The 14069-nt window shown below is 43.3% G+C and overlaps 1 protein-coding gene across 1 annotated transcript; it reads left to right on the top strand.

Annotated features, from left to right (window-relative positions):
- The first annotated feature begins 675 nt into the window (after positions 1-675).
- On the top strand, positions 676-13964 carry LOC118796149 (ceramide synthase 2-like). The gene is made up of 11 exons (XM_036554999.1): positions 676-844; positions 2033-2203; positions 3980-4097; positions 7149-7267; positions 7540-7597; positions 7884-7934; positions 8894-8986; positions 9648-9776; positions 10790-10896; positions 11810-11966; positions 12129-13964. Exons 2-11 carry the CDS (start codon positions 2034-2036, stop codon positions 12336-12338), a joined length of 1212 nt encoding a protein of 403 aa, XP_036410892.1. The 5' UTR covers positions 676-844; position 2033; the 3' UTR covers positions 12339-13964.
- The last annotated feature ends 105 nt before the right edge of the window (positions 13965-14069 follow it).

Raw genomic sequence — 14069 nt, 5'->3', positions numbered from 1 at the left:
TATTATCAGATCGGCAAAATCTCTTCAAAATTCCGAAAGACATTTCTGAATGTCTAATTTATACGAGGCTAAAGTCAATAGGGTGCTTATTTTTCGTTTGAAAAAGTCTGGGACCATTTAAATTGTGGAAGGAACTATGTGTAATTTAAAGTGTAAATGCGGTGCCACAACCCAAGTCAAAATGGAGGTGGGTAGAAGACACAGAAGAACACAATTTATTGACTGTCTAAATATAATTCACAATTTCATGTCATGATTTAGGTGAACTATTGCCGGAAATGCTTATCCACAGCCCGAGTGGTGACAGGACAGATAGGTAGGTATGGTTTTATCTGTATAACTTTTTAGTTGACTGTGTAACAATTTTGTAGGATCTTTCAGCAGGTATGTGCAAAACCAAGGCTGTGGGGTAAGTCCCCTATATGATCCATTATATTTGGACCACAAAGTATTTGCAGTTAACAAGAATCCATGCATGCCATTTTATTTGCTGATAAAAATGTAAAATAACAAAATGAACAAATATACCAGACCAAAATCTCCAGCGCGTTTTTAATATGAATAAACGGAGAAGATTGAAATCTTGTAATCCTGCTAAAGGGCTTTGTGTGGTTGCGTAATGGCGCGCGTATTACGCTTGGCTGGGGTTTCTCTTATCGCGGACGCCCATTCGTCGCTGTGGAAATCATTAGGTGCGACAAAGGTGAGAGGGACTAACGGACGGAACAGCACTCATTTTGCCGTCGGGGAGCGGCGCTTGAAACGTCCGAAGGCTCGGCTGCGTGAGACGGCACGTCCTTGCGCATTTGTACCGCTGCTTCATCCCCTTCCCCAACACAAACAGGTTAGTGAAATGTTTTATTCTAAAGTTTTGTTGTCGTACGTTTAATGGGTTTGATTAAAAGTGTGACTCTTTTTCTCGCTGTTGTTAGTAGTATTTTTATGGTAGATTGTTTGATGAAAGCTACTGCTACGAAGTTTGGACGCAGCATATAGGAGCTAATGAACTAAACTAAAACACTTATCAGATTTCCTGCTTTTATTGCTGCAGTTTAATTAAAGTCATTGATCAGGTTAGTTTAATCACTTACGGTCAGTATCCACAATGTCGTCTGGTGCATTGTTAAATATAGAATAAAGAGTATAATTTGTTTCCGGAAAACCCCTGTGTGTTGGGGTCACGAATAGTGGGCTGCTCGTATCATGTGAGGTCTTTGGTACCATGCTCCATTTTTTTTTCGCCTAATCCTTCGAATATAGAGATTATGTGTAGCATAACTATGGGGTGATGTTGAGAAGTCAACTCGCACAGCAATGGTAGTCTTTTGTTTTCCCACCCACGCCTTAAGTGCTGTTAACAAACATGATTCTGTTGCCTTTTGCAACAGCAGACAGTCGCTCAAGAAAAATGCAATGAAAGGAGGGTGCAGTTCATCCTGAACTGTTCTCCACCTGCAGTTCGATTTCACGAGTGACGTAAATATGACAGAAACACTGTCTTAACTGTGTAGCGCCGGTTGACTAGCAAGTACGGTATTTGGCGTGGAGACCTCGAAACACACACACGGTGTAGTGACACATGGGAAATTTTCGCTTGAAACCCTTGGTCTATATATAAGCGTTTCCCTCTCACGAACTTGGGAAAGTTGTGAGAAGTTCTGTTGGAGTGACTGTTGCCCGCAGCCGGCCTTTTACCATCTCCTTTTGCTGATAGCATCGGGAACAAGTTCCAAAAGCGTAACATCTCAGCACCGAAGTATAAAATCCTCGTCTTTGCTGTTCTACCAGGTGAGGTGAGAATGACTGTCTTACCACGCAAAGTAGAAATCTGGCAACGATAGAGCAACATTAAAAACAACCATGATACTCCTTGCAGTTAGCAGGCATCAAATGATGGAACATAATGATAGTAGGTGTCAAATGCAGTCTCTGCTATTTACCTTGAGCCCAGGTGGCTGTACAGAGCTATTTCACATTGGGTATCTTGCATCTGAAACGTGTCACTCTGCATTTGTCCTGATTTCTCTCACAGCATGGGGCTGCTGGACCACTGGCTGTGGAGACAGGAGTACTGGCTGCCCCCTGGCATCGCCTGGGAGGACATGGAAGGGCAGGAGGGCGCCCAGTACCCTCGGCCCCGGGACCTTTTTGTCACCCTGCCCCTGGCTCTCGGGTTCATCGCCCTGCGCTACGTCTTTGAGAGGTGAGTGCTTGGCGGTTGGGGAGTGATTGCGTTCTCTCTGCTGGGATAAAGGCGTTCAGGGACAGGTGCATGCCTGATTTCTCAGAGGATTCGGGCGATCATGGGATCTCTGCTCCTCTGGGGAGAATGAGAAGGATGACGAGGTCTTCTCCAAGCCGATTGCTCCATTGTTGTCCCCGAGTTGGACATCACATAGGGAGCAGATTCTCTCTCTGTCCCAGACACATCCAAAGTACAGAGAATAGGTTAAGAAACTGGGCCAGCAACCAGAGAGATGCAAGCTCCATACCAGGGTCTCGAGATCTACAGCGATTTGAGTGAAATGTTTAAAATGCGAGCTATGCAAGTCGCCGCAGATAACGTCGCCTGTGACACAGGGCAGAGCCGTGCACGTGAGGAGGGGTGGGAGAGAGGGGGTGAAGGACGTACAGAGATCAGACGGAGAGATACAGGCTTGGAGTGTGTGTGTGCGCCTTTCCTCGATGTGTTTCCAGCGGCGAGAGTGTGTTGGATGCACAGAGGGCGGGGCTGGCGCAGGCATTACCACGGTTACTGGCTGTGATCACTCAGAAAGAGAGGAAGCCTTGCTGTGCAGCCACACACCCATTTGTTTGCTGAATTATTTTCCTTTCAGCAGGTCTGGTTCTGCGAGCATGTTCCAGTGGGTAAAAGCAGTCTGGGTTAAGCTAACATCTTTCAGCATGCTTCACTGACAACTACAGCAAGCCACGACCACATAGAGACACACTCCTTGTTAAATGACTGTTTCGTCTAATAGGAGGTCAAGATTAATTTTAAGTTGCAGTGTAATATTTTAATTGAACCTCGCGGAGACTGTTTAGTTGTAGTTTAGCTGTGCAGCTACTACGTGTAGTCAAATATGCTTTCTGATCACACACACACTCATGAGTGTTAATGCTCATTAGCTTTCTCTGTGGTACAAAAACCCCTTTCACTGCCGGCTTCCAGTGGGACTAACAACCGCGGCCGTGTCTGCGTTTTGTAATTGTACTCTGTGAACCTGACTGCGGTAAGAGTAGAAAGGGGAAAGTCAGGTGTATTTATGGGCTGTGGGAGGTGCAGATTAGGGCGCAGGTTAATTTGGGGCTGTGTACCTTTTTTGAGATGCACAGGTGTTGTGTTGGATGGCAGATGTGAGATGAAAGGATAAAGGAGGGGAATGGGGTGGGTGCACAGGTGAACAGAAGGCAAGCAGGAAGAAAAGGGGCTCTGTGTTGCTGTGGCAGCTGTTTCCCCTGGTAACCGGAGTCGACATGCAAACCTGCCCTAACCTTTCGTCCTATCAATTTCCTCGCTGTCTGATAAACGTTCTGATAGGGTTACACATGTACACACACATACTCACATGTGCTCTCATTTGCATACTATTACACCTATACACACACACTCATTTACACAAGAACCCATGCACCCATGCATACACAAACACACACACACACACACACACTCATTTGCATATGAACCAATATGCCTATATATATACACACGAGCAAACACACCCACACACACACTCATTTACATATGAATCAATACACCCACACACACACACACACACACAGTGCACACTTAAGTCTTCCAGTTAGTCAGATCTGTCCTGGACACCGGGGAAAGACCTCAGGTATCCAGATTGTTGACTTATGTATGTCTTCCTGTGTGTCCAGGTTCTTATTCAGCCTCACCCCTTTTAAAGTCGCATGCACATTTTTTGTTTAGTTTTCATGCCCTGACAAGTGCTGGCTGTTTCTCCTCTCCCAGGGTGGTGGCACTGCCCCTGGGCAGGCAGCTAGGGGTGCGGGACCAAACCCGGGTGAGACCAAGGCCCGTCCCACAGCTGCAGGCATTTTACACCCACCACAGCCATCACCCGTCCCAGGTGAGCCTTCGCCGTACCTGTGCGCATGTCAGATTTGGAGCACTGATGTCACAGGGAGGGTGACGAGCGCTGGGAACTGTGAAATGGTGACTCATCAGTGAAGGTGTGATTTTTTTTTTTTTTTTTTTTTCCGGAAAAAAAACACTGTGTGATTATGCTGGAGCAGTGAGCAGCGGTTCTGACACGCCCAGGAAACGAGAGCTACCTCTGAAAGGTGTTGCAATACGCGGCAAAGAGTTTCCAGAGAAATGCACGTTAAAAAAGGAACCCTCCCAATATTATGAAACATTGAATCCACCCCATATGCACGTGAAGTTGTGTGTCTGTCTTTGGAAACTAGGTACTTTCTGGATCAGTGATCAAACCAAAATTTATAATCCTGAAAAAGTCAGCACTTTTTTACATTTGGAATGCAAGTATGTTTTTTTTAATGCAGAAAAAAGTCCATCACATTATGATCAAAAGGAGGCATACAGGAAGTTAAACATCAGTGAGAATGGGTGCGAGTGCAGAAAGGAATGAAATTGTAAAATGCACCTTCATAAAGGTTCAGCTTACCAATAAACTATGTTAATGTAGAATTGCAAATGGGTCCCCACGGCAAATGACCTATTGGCCTCAGAGTCTGTGTGGTGTGTATCTTTGAATGGTGGGGTTCTCATTCATGCGACTTTTCACAGCAGAGGTAACTGACCTTATTCATTGCCCAATTAGTTCATATCTGTCGGCCTCTCACACGGTGTGTGTGTGAGTTGTAGTTGGGTATCTCTTATCAGCAGGGCTGTCTGCGTCCGTCTACCACCCGGGCTGATTTGCAAACCTCCATATTTTCATGTGAAAAAGAAAAGGAAGGGGCTCAGGTCACCATCACCCCCCCCCCCCCCTCTATTGACGAACGGAGGGCTCCTTGGCTGTTTGTCTGAAGGTGATCCGTCACTGCGGCTGAATGTTTACGCCCACTTTGCCACCTCCCCCCACCTGATCACTCACCTGATCTTTCCCTGCCGGCTGCAAGCTGGCAAGACCCTAGAGGAATTAGCCATCACACAGGGGAGGAGTCGTTAGAAATTGGAGCCCGGTGTTTTTTTGAAAGGGGAAGAGGGAGTTGGGGGAGGGGAGGGGCGGTGTCGGTTACACTGAGATCACACAGTCAAATGGGGAAAACAAATTGGGGGCACTGGACCGGGGAACGGCGCTGATGTTGTAATGGAAGACCTATTAAAAGTGCTGTTACAGTGCAACAGAAAGCTGGTGAAGCCCAGGCTCTGTGACACAACAAACAAATACATGTGGCATTGTGAGATGTTCAAGCTAATGATGCATCTTCATTGATCGTGTCTCAAATTTAAGATTTTTTTGTTTTTTTAAGATTCACCTGTGATGTTGTTCTTCTGTGGTCACTATGTAAGGCTTATGAAGGACTCATTCTTTTTTTTTTTTAACAAATCTTCTCAAGAGGATATATTCGTCCACTCGCTGTCCAATAAACATCATCTCTTTCTGACTCATACCCACTGAATAAATATATATCATGCTTGGTTTTTCAAGGAAACACACTATGCTTACCTCCCTTCCCACAAACACCAGCAGTGGGCTGTGGGGGGCAAATACACTAAACCTCACCTCAAAAAAGTATTCCATGAAATGCATGAAATCTATTGAGATGTGGTGGACATGTATGACATTTAAAACAAAGTGCTTTCATTTTTCTCACTGGCGGGATGATAGGACTGCGCATGGGGAATTTTCAAATGCTGTTATATGTTACCAAACTGGATAGAGGGGTTATGGTTCTGCATCTGAGCGCTGTTGATTCTCACTGTGCATGTGGATTACAGTCTGCCAGTTCGAACTTGTAATGTGCTTTTTTGCCTTAGGGAAGGTTCGATCATTAACATATGATGGATGCATGAGAAATAATAATAGAAATCAGGCGAAGATGATTTGCATAGGGACATATGCTTCCTGTGAAGCTTTTAAAAAAAAGAAAAGGGAAAATATATCTCAAATTACAAGGAACTTGTGTGTGGGAAATAATATAAAGGCCTCCTGTGGGCAGGAACAAACTAAACCTGCACTCAGCCTGTGCTACTGAAGCTTTTGGCAGCGTTTAAAGTGTGGAACATGAGAATACCAGCATCACTTTATAATCCATCTGACGACACGTTATCGTTAGGTTTATCTTCAGCTGAATGCTACTGCTATAGTTACCTTTTGTCCAAATGACAGCTTTCTGGGTCTACCACAACCCTTCGAAGATGAAGGGACACGTTTTCTCATTTTAATACTTAGAGAAAGTGAATGCTGCAGATAGTCACTTAATACATACAGCACCGCAGGGATACCGTAGATGGCAAATTGTGGTGTCAGTGAAAACTGGAAACTAGTGCTCTTGGAGTTGTAAGATTCTGAGGCGTTGTGGCTGGGAAGTTGTTGGAATCTGTGTAAAGTCTGATACAGCTTGAAACTACTCTTACAGATCATTATTAGAAATGTGAACATTAACTATGAAATAATAATCTATAAGAGCAGCATTATTAGGCCTTGTGTACATGTCAGTATGACATGAGTATGTTGCACTTGAGGATATTTGTTAGGCATTGCATGTATGCTGAAACATTAACAATTGTATGCTTATATTTTAGCTGTGTTTTTTTATGTTCATGTACTGTTACTAGTTGTTTAGTGCGTTTGTTTGTGTTGCTTTTATGATATGCATTTAATTAGTGATGGGAGAGTCAGCCTTCATGAACCCCAGAAATCAAGGAGCCATCATATGTCATCAGTGACCCAGATTTGTACCTCTCACTGATAGGGAAGTCTTTTTGCTTTAGTTCATACAAGCCAGTGATTGACAGCATGTGGTGTCTCCACCCCCTGTAGGGTTAATGTGTATTTAGTGTATCTTGCCGTGATGACTTGTAAGACATGCTGAAAATGCCCGCTTGGTTTTGCCCTCGGCTTTGGGAATGGGGGTGCAAGGGGAGGAAGCTGAAAGAGCAGGGAGAAGTGTAATATCCTCTTTCTGTCCATCTCTTCCCCTGACCTCAGAGTGAGATTCTCAGCTTGTGCAAACAGTGTGACCTCACCCAGAGGCAGGTCGAAACCTGGTTCCGTCATCGTAGAAACCAGGACAGGCCGAGCAACACCAGGAAGTTCTGTGAAGCCTGGTGAGTCTACTCACAGCCTTACTTTTTTTTACATCATTTGTTTCTCCACAGCAAGAGGAAGAGACTTTGATTTTAAAGCCCTTTATTAGAACTAGTTAATCCAACAAAGACCAAGGAGGAAAAAGAACTGTCCTCAAGAGGAAGATAATTGTGAACCCCTTCAAAATAAAAGTCCCACTTTATCTCTTACAGCGTCCTTCCTTTAACAGTATTGTCAACCCCTCGGCAGAGAGACAAGTGTTATTCAAACCGCATTCATCTTGTTTTTGCAGTTGGAGGTTTGCCTTCTACCTCGTGGCGTTCACGGCTGGTCTGGCTTGTCTTACTGATGTGAGTGTTTGCTACCGACTGACCAATTCGACGGATAATTAAAATCTTGTTTCATATCAGAACCAAGAAACTCTCGTTCAGCTGTATTAATTGTCAGAATTGGCTTTTATCAGGTGATTTGGTGCATTACACCTGTGCTGTCAATAGAAACGCATAATGGCAATATTGAATATTTATTGAACAACTGTGAGATGAATGTGACAGATGTTGAATTTCATGTGAGCTGCTGCGTGAGTATGACTCTCTGGTAGTCCACATGTGTTGACCCTGTGTGTCTGTGCCCTAGGCACCATGGTTCTGGGATCAGAGAGAGTGCTGGAGAGGATATCCACAGCAGGTGAGGCCATATGCTTGGTGCTTCTCCTACTGGAAAATCAGAGGAAAGACACTGAGACACAACAGACAAGCCTGGGCCTGGAGGAGGTGCTTACACAGACACACACACACACATACTCACACACACACACACACACACACACACACACACACACATACACATACTCACTCACTCTTGCACCCTGAGTGGGTTCACAGGTAGAGAGAGAGAAATGCCAGTTTGTTTCCGCTCTGATTACGGTCAGCCACTTCACTCTTTTTGTGAGTGAGGACATCTTGCGCAATGATTAAATTTCACAACTTGGCCATACAACCTCCTCAACCCCCCCCCCCCCCCCCAACCCCCCCCCCCCCCGCCCCATTCTACAGTATTCTACAGTACCTGCCACATTGCAATGTAAACTGATCTCCCAGAAGGGGATTGTTCTGTTGTTCACCCTATGCCTGTCAAGGTTTTTTTGGGAGGGGTAGATATGGTGGAACATCTGTCGCATCCATACTGTTTCCTGGGTGTGGGGGAAAACCCTTCTAATGGATAAAAAAAGGTATACTGAAATGCATGAGCTAACGTTGGTGAGCATATCCTGGAGTACAGTGGGATGGTGAGGTTGATGTCACCAGGTATATGCAAAGTGAGACATAGATTAGCAGAGGCTGGAGCCAAAGCTGGCTGCCTGGGTACATAGCATGATTGCTGTTCAGATGTATTACTCAGAACTATCTGCTGAAGATCATGCAATACAGTGCAAAAAAGGGTACAAGCAAGCCAGCCTGGTTACACCTATACAGTGGGAAATGGGTAAAATGAGTCAGCCTAGTTCCAGTTGTACAGTGAGAAAGGGGGATTATGAGCTAGACTGATTCCACCTCTACTGGGGAAAAAAAAGAAAACATTAACACTTTTCAACCCAGAGTTACAATGAAGTCATCTCGGGAATGTATCTCTGTTTGTCTCTCCAGCCTGTCTCCCGGTCTCATTACTGGTATTACCTGACAGAACTGGGGTTCTACTGGTCCCTACTGCTCTGTGTCTCTGTGGATGTCAAGCGGAAGGCAAGTCCCAGTATTCCCCAACCTTTTAACATTACACCTCTACTCAGTTTACCATTACACTCAGATCAGTGTACAATTGTAAATTTCCAAATATGTATGTTATGTCACATAGCCACTGTAACTTTTTTTCAGGAGCATTGCTCTTTAGCGGTCTTTTGTTAGTATTTCTTTTTTTTTGCCAATTAATAATTCACACAGGTCCTGCAGGGGAAATGAGTGATCTGATCCAAAGCTCTCACTTCCTGGTTGAAAGTGTAGGAGGGGAGAGAAATTCTCTGGACTGTGTTTGAGTTTCTACAGCCATGTTTCCTTTTGTAAATTCATGACTACACATGCAGCTTCCACATGCTGATATGATCTCTAACATGTCTGGGGGGGGAAAGCCGTCATTTGAATTCCTTTGTCAGTTGAAATATGAATGACATTTGGCTCCTGTAATGTAAAAGGGCATCTCTTGTCAGGTTTAGTAAATAACCAGTGTGGATCTCACAAGTAGGCCCTCCCCTATCTCCCACAATGCAATGGTTTTCAGTCTTCTTTAAATCATCTTATTTGTATGTTCATTTTAGTCTAACATGACAAAACATGTTAGACTAAATTGTATATCTGTGCTAACCTGATGCCCCTGTGTAATTGCAGGATTGTTTTTTTTTCCCTCCAGGATTTTAAGGAGCAAGTCATTCACCACATTGCTACCATCTCTCTGCTTGGTTTCTCATACTGCGCCAACTACATACGCATAGGCACCCTGGTGATGCTGGTGCATGACTCTTCAGATTTCCTATTGGAGGTAGGAGCTAGACCCCACTTCCTGTCAAAAATACATCTATCCCAGACAGGTAGAACAAGGGTCTTCATTTAGCATTTGTCTAGGCTTTGCTGAGATGGTGTAATGCAATATTCATTCGGTTGACAATAACCGAGTGACCGAACGAAGGATATCACACTTATGAGGTGTAAAACCAGACACGGATTATATCTGTAACAATAACTGGCTTTTGGAACACTACCATTACTGCAATATCATGATGATTAAGAGCACGCAGTCACTGCAGTGGCATTTATTTCCTGTACAGAAGTGTCTGTGTGGTGTTTTGAGTGTGACTTTCCTGATGTTCCTTTTTCCTGGTTTGACTGGAAACTCTGTTGTGTCACCCAAGGCCATGTCTGGCTGTTCTTCCTCCTTTTACTTGTTTTATTTTGTCCTATGTTCCTATTTTTTAACAAATAATAGATCATTTTAAAAGGGAACATGCTGTTCTTGCAGTGCGATCTTTTAGCACATGTAGGCATGTATGATGTTATCACACTGTTAGAACTATCTTTGTGGGTGGACAGAATACATGCACAGTGTCCTGTGATGTCCTCAGTGATGCAGGGTTCAATGTTAACTATTCAGTTAAAGAGCTCTTGTACACCTGAGGCTAGAGTTTCACACAGGTATGCCATTCATAAGAATGCCCCCACTGGCTCCCTGCAAATGGGTAAAAACATACAGCCCTTTCTACAAGCTGGCTGTCACTCATCCCCAGATTTTAATATTTTAAAGAATAACAAGATATAATTTTTGGGAAGTCATTTTGGCCATTTTTTTCAAGAGGAAAACTGTGCCTGTAAGACTCTAGTCCAATCCTCTGTTTTCCTGTATATACTTCATTTTCTTTGCAGATCAAAATGAACCCATATTAGATGAGTTGTGACAGTACCATCTGTTGATAGCCAGAGAGAGCCTGGTACTGTAAGCTTGTCTGCCAGTCAAATACTGGAGTGGAGAGTCACTGTGCAAGCCTCCTGTCTCCACAGTCTGCCAAGATGTTCAACTACGCCGGCTGGAGGAAGACCTGCGATGCGTTGTTTGTCGTTTTCGCTGTGGTCTTCCTGGTGACTCGTCTCGTGGTGTTTCCCTGCAAGTAAGACACTCGACTGATACATTACATTACAGAGTGACGCACTGCATTGCGTGACAGTTGCTTAGCAGACAAGCCGTTCCGGAGTGAGTAACGTAGCTTACGATTTTTATGTTATCCAGCCATGTGGAGAAATGGATATTTACTGGGGCAATTTGAGTTTAGTGCCTTGCCCAAGTTTAGAATATGAGTGTCTGAGCAAGACTGGGGAATCAAACTGGCAACCTTTGAATTACAACCCTGTTCCTTACCAAGACATGATTGCAGACTGATGAATGATTGACTGCTTATTATGATGACTGGAGCACCAGTTAAAGGACTTAGTATCTAGGGTGTATTTCCTTCATTCTGTAATGGCATGTCGATGTCATTGAGTCATTGATTTGAAAATGCTTATTCAGTCAAATCTTTTACTGATTATTACATAGGGGTCTGCTTGGAAAAGGTGAACTACCTCTTTTTACCCAATGCCCCATTAAAATTAATAATTTTGAATAATGATCAAATATTATTTTTTTTTGCTTGGTACTCCTGTCAAGCACACTATAACAAGGTAAATTAAAGGATAGTTGAAGGTATAATACTACAGTGGTAATTATTTCCTGCTGTGCTGAGGATAGTCCAAAGGGGATCGGTAATGCAGAACGACAAGAATTTAATCTCCAGTCCCAGGTGTGCACAACTCTGATTGTTGGCATGGAACACTTCTCATGATTAGGATCCAATTGCATCTTAAATATACCTCATTAACTTCATAGCTAAGAGTTTATGAGGATCACATCCCCTCCAAAAAAGTGCAAGCCCTAGTATGTGAGCAGTAAAGACATTTGACAACCAATAAGTTGGACTCCTTGCAATGGATTTGAGTGCATTGTTTTATGTGGTTCCTCTTGTTCTCTCTCCTCCTGACTTTTAGAGTAATCAACACAACCCTGTTCTTGTCCATGGATGTCTTTGAACCGTTCTTCGGATATTATTTCTTCAATGCCTTGCTTCTGGTGCTCCAAGCACTGCACATCTTCTGGGCCTGGCTAATTCTACGCATGGTCTATAAATTTTTGTTCCTGGGCAAGGTGAGTGCAGCTCCCTAAATCTCTGAACTAAAACCCCTTAGTGGACCAGAGGTTCTGGACCTGGACCTTGGAATGTGGATTTTGAGAGAACCTCTTTTGGTCCCTCTCACTTCAGAGCCAGAAGTGTGTGTTTATGCTTTTTTTTTTATTTTTGTCTTGTAGGTGGAGCGAGATGAACGCAGTGATGAAGAAAGTGAGGTTGGGGAAGGGGAGGAGGAGGAAGAAGAGAAGCATGAGGAAGAGGTGTGTCATTGGGAAAAGAGCAATGGCACCTTCAACCCCAAACTGGCCATACTCACCAACAACTGCGTCCTCAAGAACCTGACCAATCAGAGCAGCGGTACAACCAGCAGAATGCCCAAGGCCAGATAGCATTATGACTTTCACTGGGAGGGTAGACTTCAAACAAGCGAGGTTTTAACAGTTTTCATTAAAAAAGTGAATACAACAACGGAATGACCCACATGCACAAATACTGTGAAGTAGTTGCATCTCTGATGTATTGCGCCAGTAGCAAGTCATCCCACAAACTATAATGGAAGCCTATACTTGGCACCGAAACTCTTTGAGGGCTGAACTTTTTCATTTAATTTGGCATAGCTGTTGTTGCTTCTGTATTACCCTTAACCTAAGGGTATTGCATTTGGCTCCATATATCTGCGTGTCTGTCTGTCACACCAAAGGGCTGCACTAACAACATGGGTGATGATCTTCAAACTGCAGTCAAATTTTAATATTAAGAGGACTTGTAATCTTTTTTGCCTTATATACACACATACACAAGGTGGTCCACTCAATTTCAGAGCTCACCGTGGAATTGTGGTAACTTGAAACTTCAAGTGAATGACTTGGCTGAAAGCCAATGAAATCTTGACCAATCTTTAATTGTTGTGGATGAGAACATGTTGCCTATGTTGTGACATGATTTTAATGACACATCATGGTAATTATTTAATGTGAATATGTGAAAACTTTGCCCTAGATTTTAGACGCTGTGAGTTTACATTGTATTAGCAAAGTGTGTAATGTAATGATCTACTGTATATGTAACGAAAAGCTCAAGGTGTAGGGTGTTTGCCAAAGAGCAAAGTGTCCCTGATGGAATTAATACTGAGTGACTGATAGCCAAGTATAATTTAATGTAAATCAAAGAAGTAAAACCGGGTAGCTACATTCAGGTGCTCTAACCTGGTATAACAGTAACAAGCATCTTTCATACCTTAATAAAACTCATTAGTGAGTATGCATCAGAAGCAGCTGTGTGGAAAGGAGTCGGGCTGGTAACCTGAAGCTTTCCTGTTCAATTCACCACTGGGGAACTGGTGTTGTACCCTTCGGTAAGGTGCTTAAACCATAGGTGCAGTCCAGCTGTATAAATGACATGATTTGTAACCAGTCATTCAGGATAACGATGTCTGTCAAGCAACTGAATGTAAAATATAATTTGGAAGCCGAGCTGTACTGTGTGTCCGCAATGTGATGACTTAACAGCACAAACGCAGCACAGCACTTGGACCATGCCCACGAAATTCAGCATAAGTCAGAGTTTTAACCTCATTATAAAGAGTGCTAATTTGAAGCATATTAAACATTTACGGTTATGAATAATAGATGTCTTTGGTTTTTCATAATGCTGGGTGGAGTTAATGAGCCTCAGCTGCAGTTTGGAACAACTCCCTCATTAAACCTCTGTAGCTAATGATATGGTTTGCAGAAAACGAAGCTTAAATAACTACTTGCCTGTGCGTCTCTATTTGAGAGAAAAAAAACACTCTGCTTTTAATGACTACAGCATAGAACCATTTACAAGATTTTACCCCTAAGCTGTGTTCTTTGACAGACTTTTTTTTAGAACTTCAATTGAATGGCAAAAGCAGAACATGACAATCACATCTCTACAATGCATCAGACTGTCATTTTTTCAACATATCATCTGTCTGATCCAAAAATAAACTTGAATTATGGTGGACTAGATTTAATAATGTATTTTCCACAGGCAGCGCAAAGTTGAGGATGGTCTTTTAAGTGCTAAATACCAATGTATTTATATTAAAGATCTGTTCATTTTGTTTGATGTACTGGAGCTGGGTGTTTTAACTGTTT

Source organism: Megalops cyprinoides, chromosome 20, assembly GCF_013368585.1.
Source record: "Megalops cyprinoides isolate fMegCyp1 chromosome 20, fMegCyp1.pri, whole genome shotgun sequence".
Taxonomy (NCBI): Eukaryota; Metazoa; Chordata; class Actinopteri; order Elopiformes; family Megalopidae; genus Megalops; species Megalops cyprinoides.
The sequence above is the reverse complement of the archived record's forward strand: the minus strand, read 5'-3'. Positions and strand labels throughout refer to the sequence as shown.

Bases quoted from the DNA above. Each gene is read 5' to 3' on its own strand.
- LOC118796149 (XM_036554999.1), top strand. From the start codon at position 2,034: ATGGGGCTGCTGGACCACTGGCTGTGGAGACAGGAGTACTGGCTGCCC. The intron at 9,777-10,789 runs GTAGGAGCTAGA...CTGTCTCCACAG, and splicing joins CTTCAGATTTCCTATTGGAG to TCTGCCAAGATGTTCAACTA. The intron at 10,897-11,809 runs GTAAGACACTCG...CCTGACTTTTAG, and splicing joins CTCGTGGTGTTTCCCTGCAA to AGTAATCAACACAACCCTGT.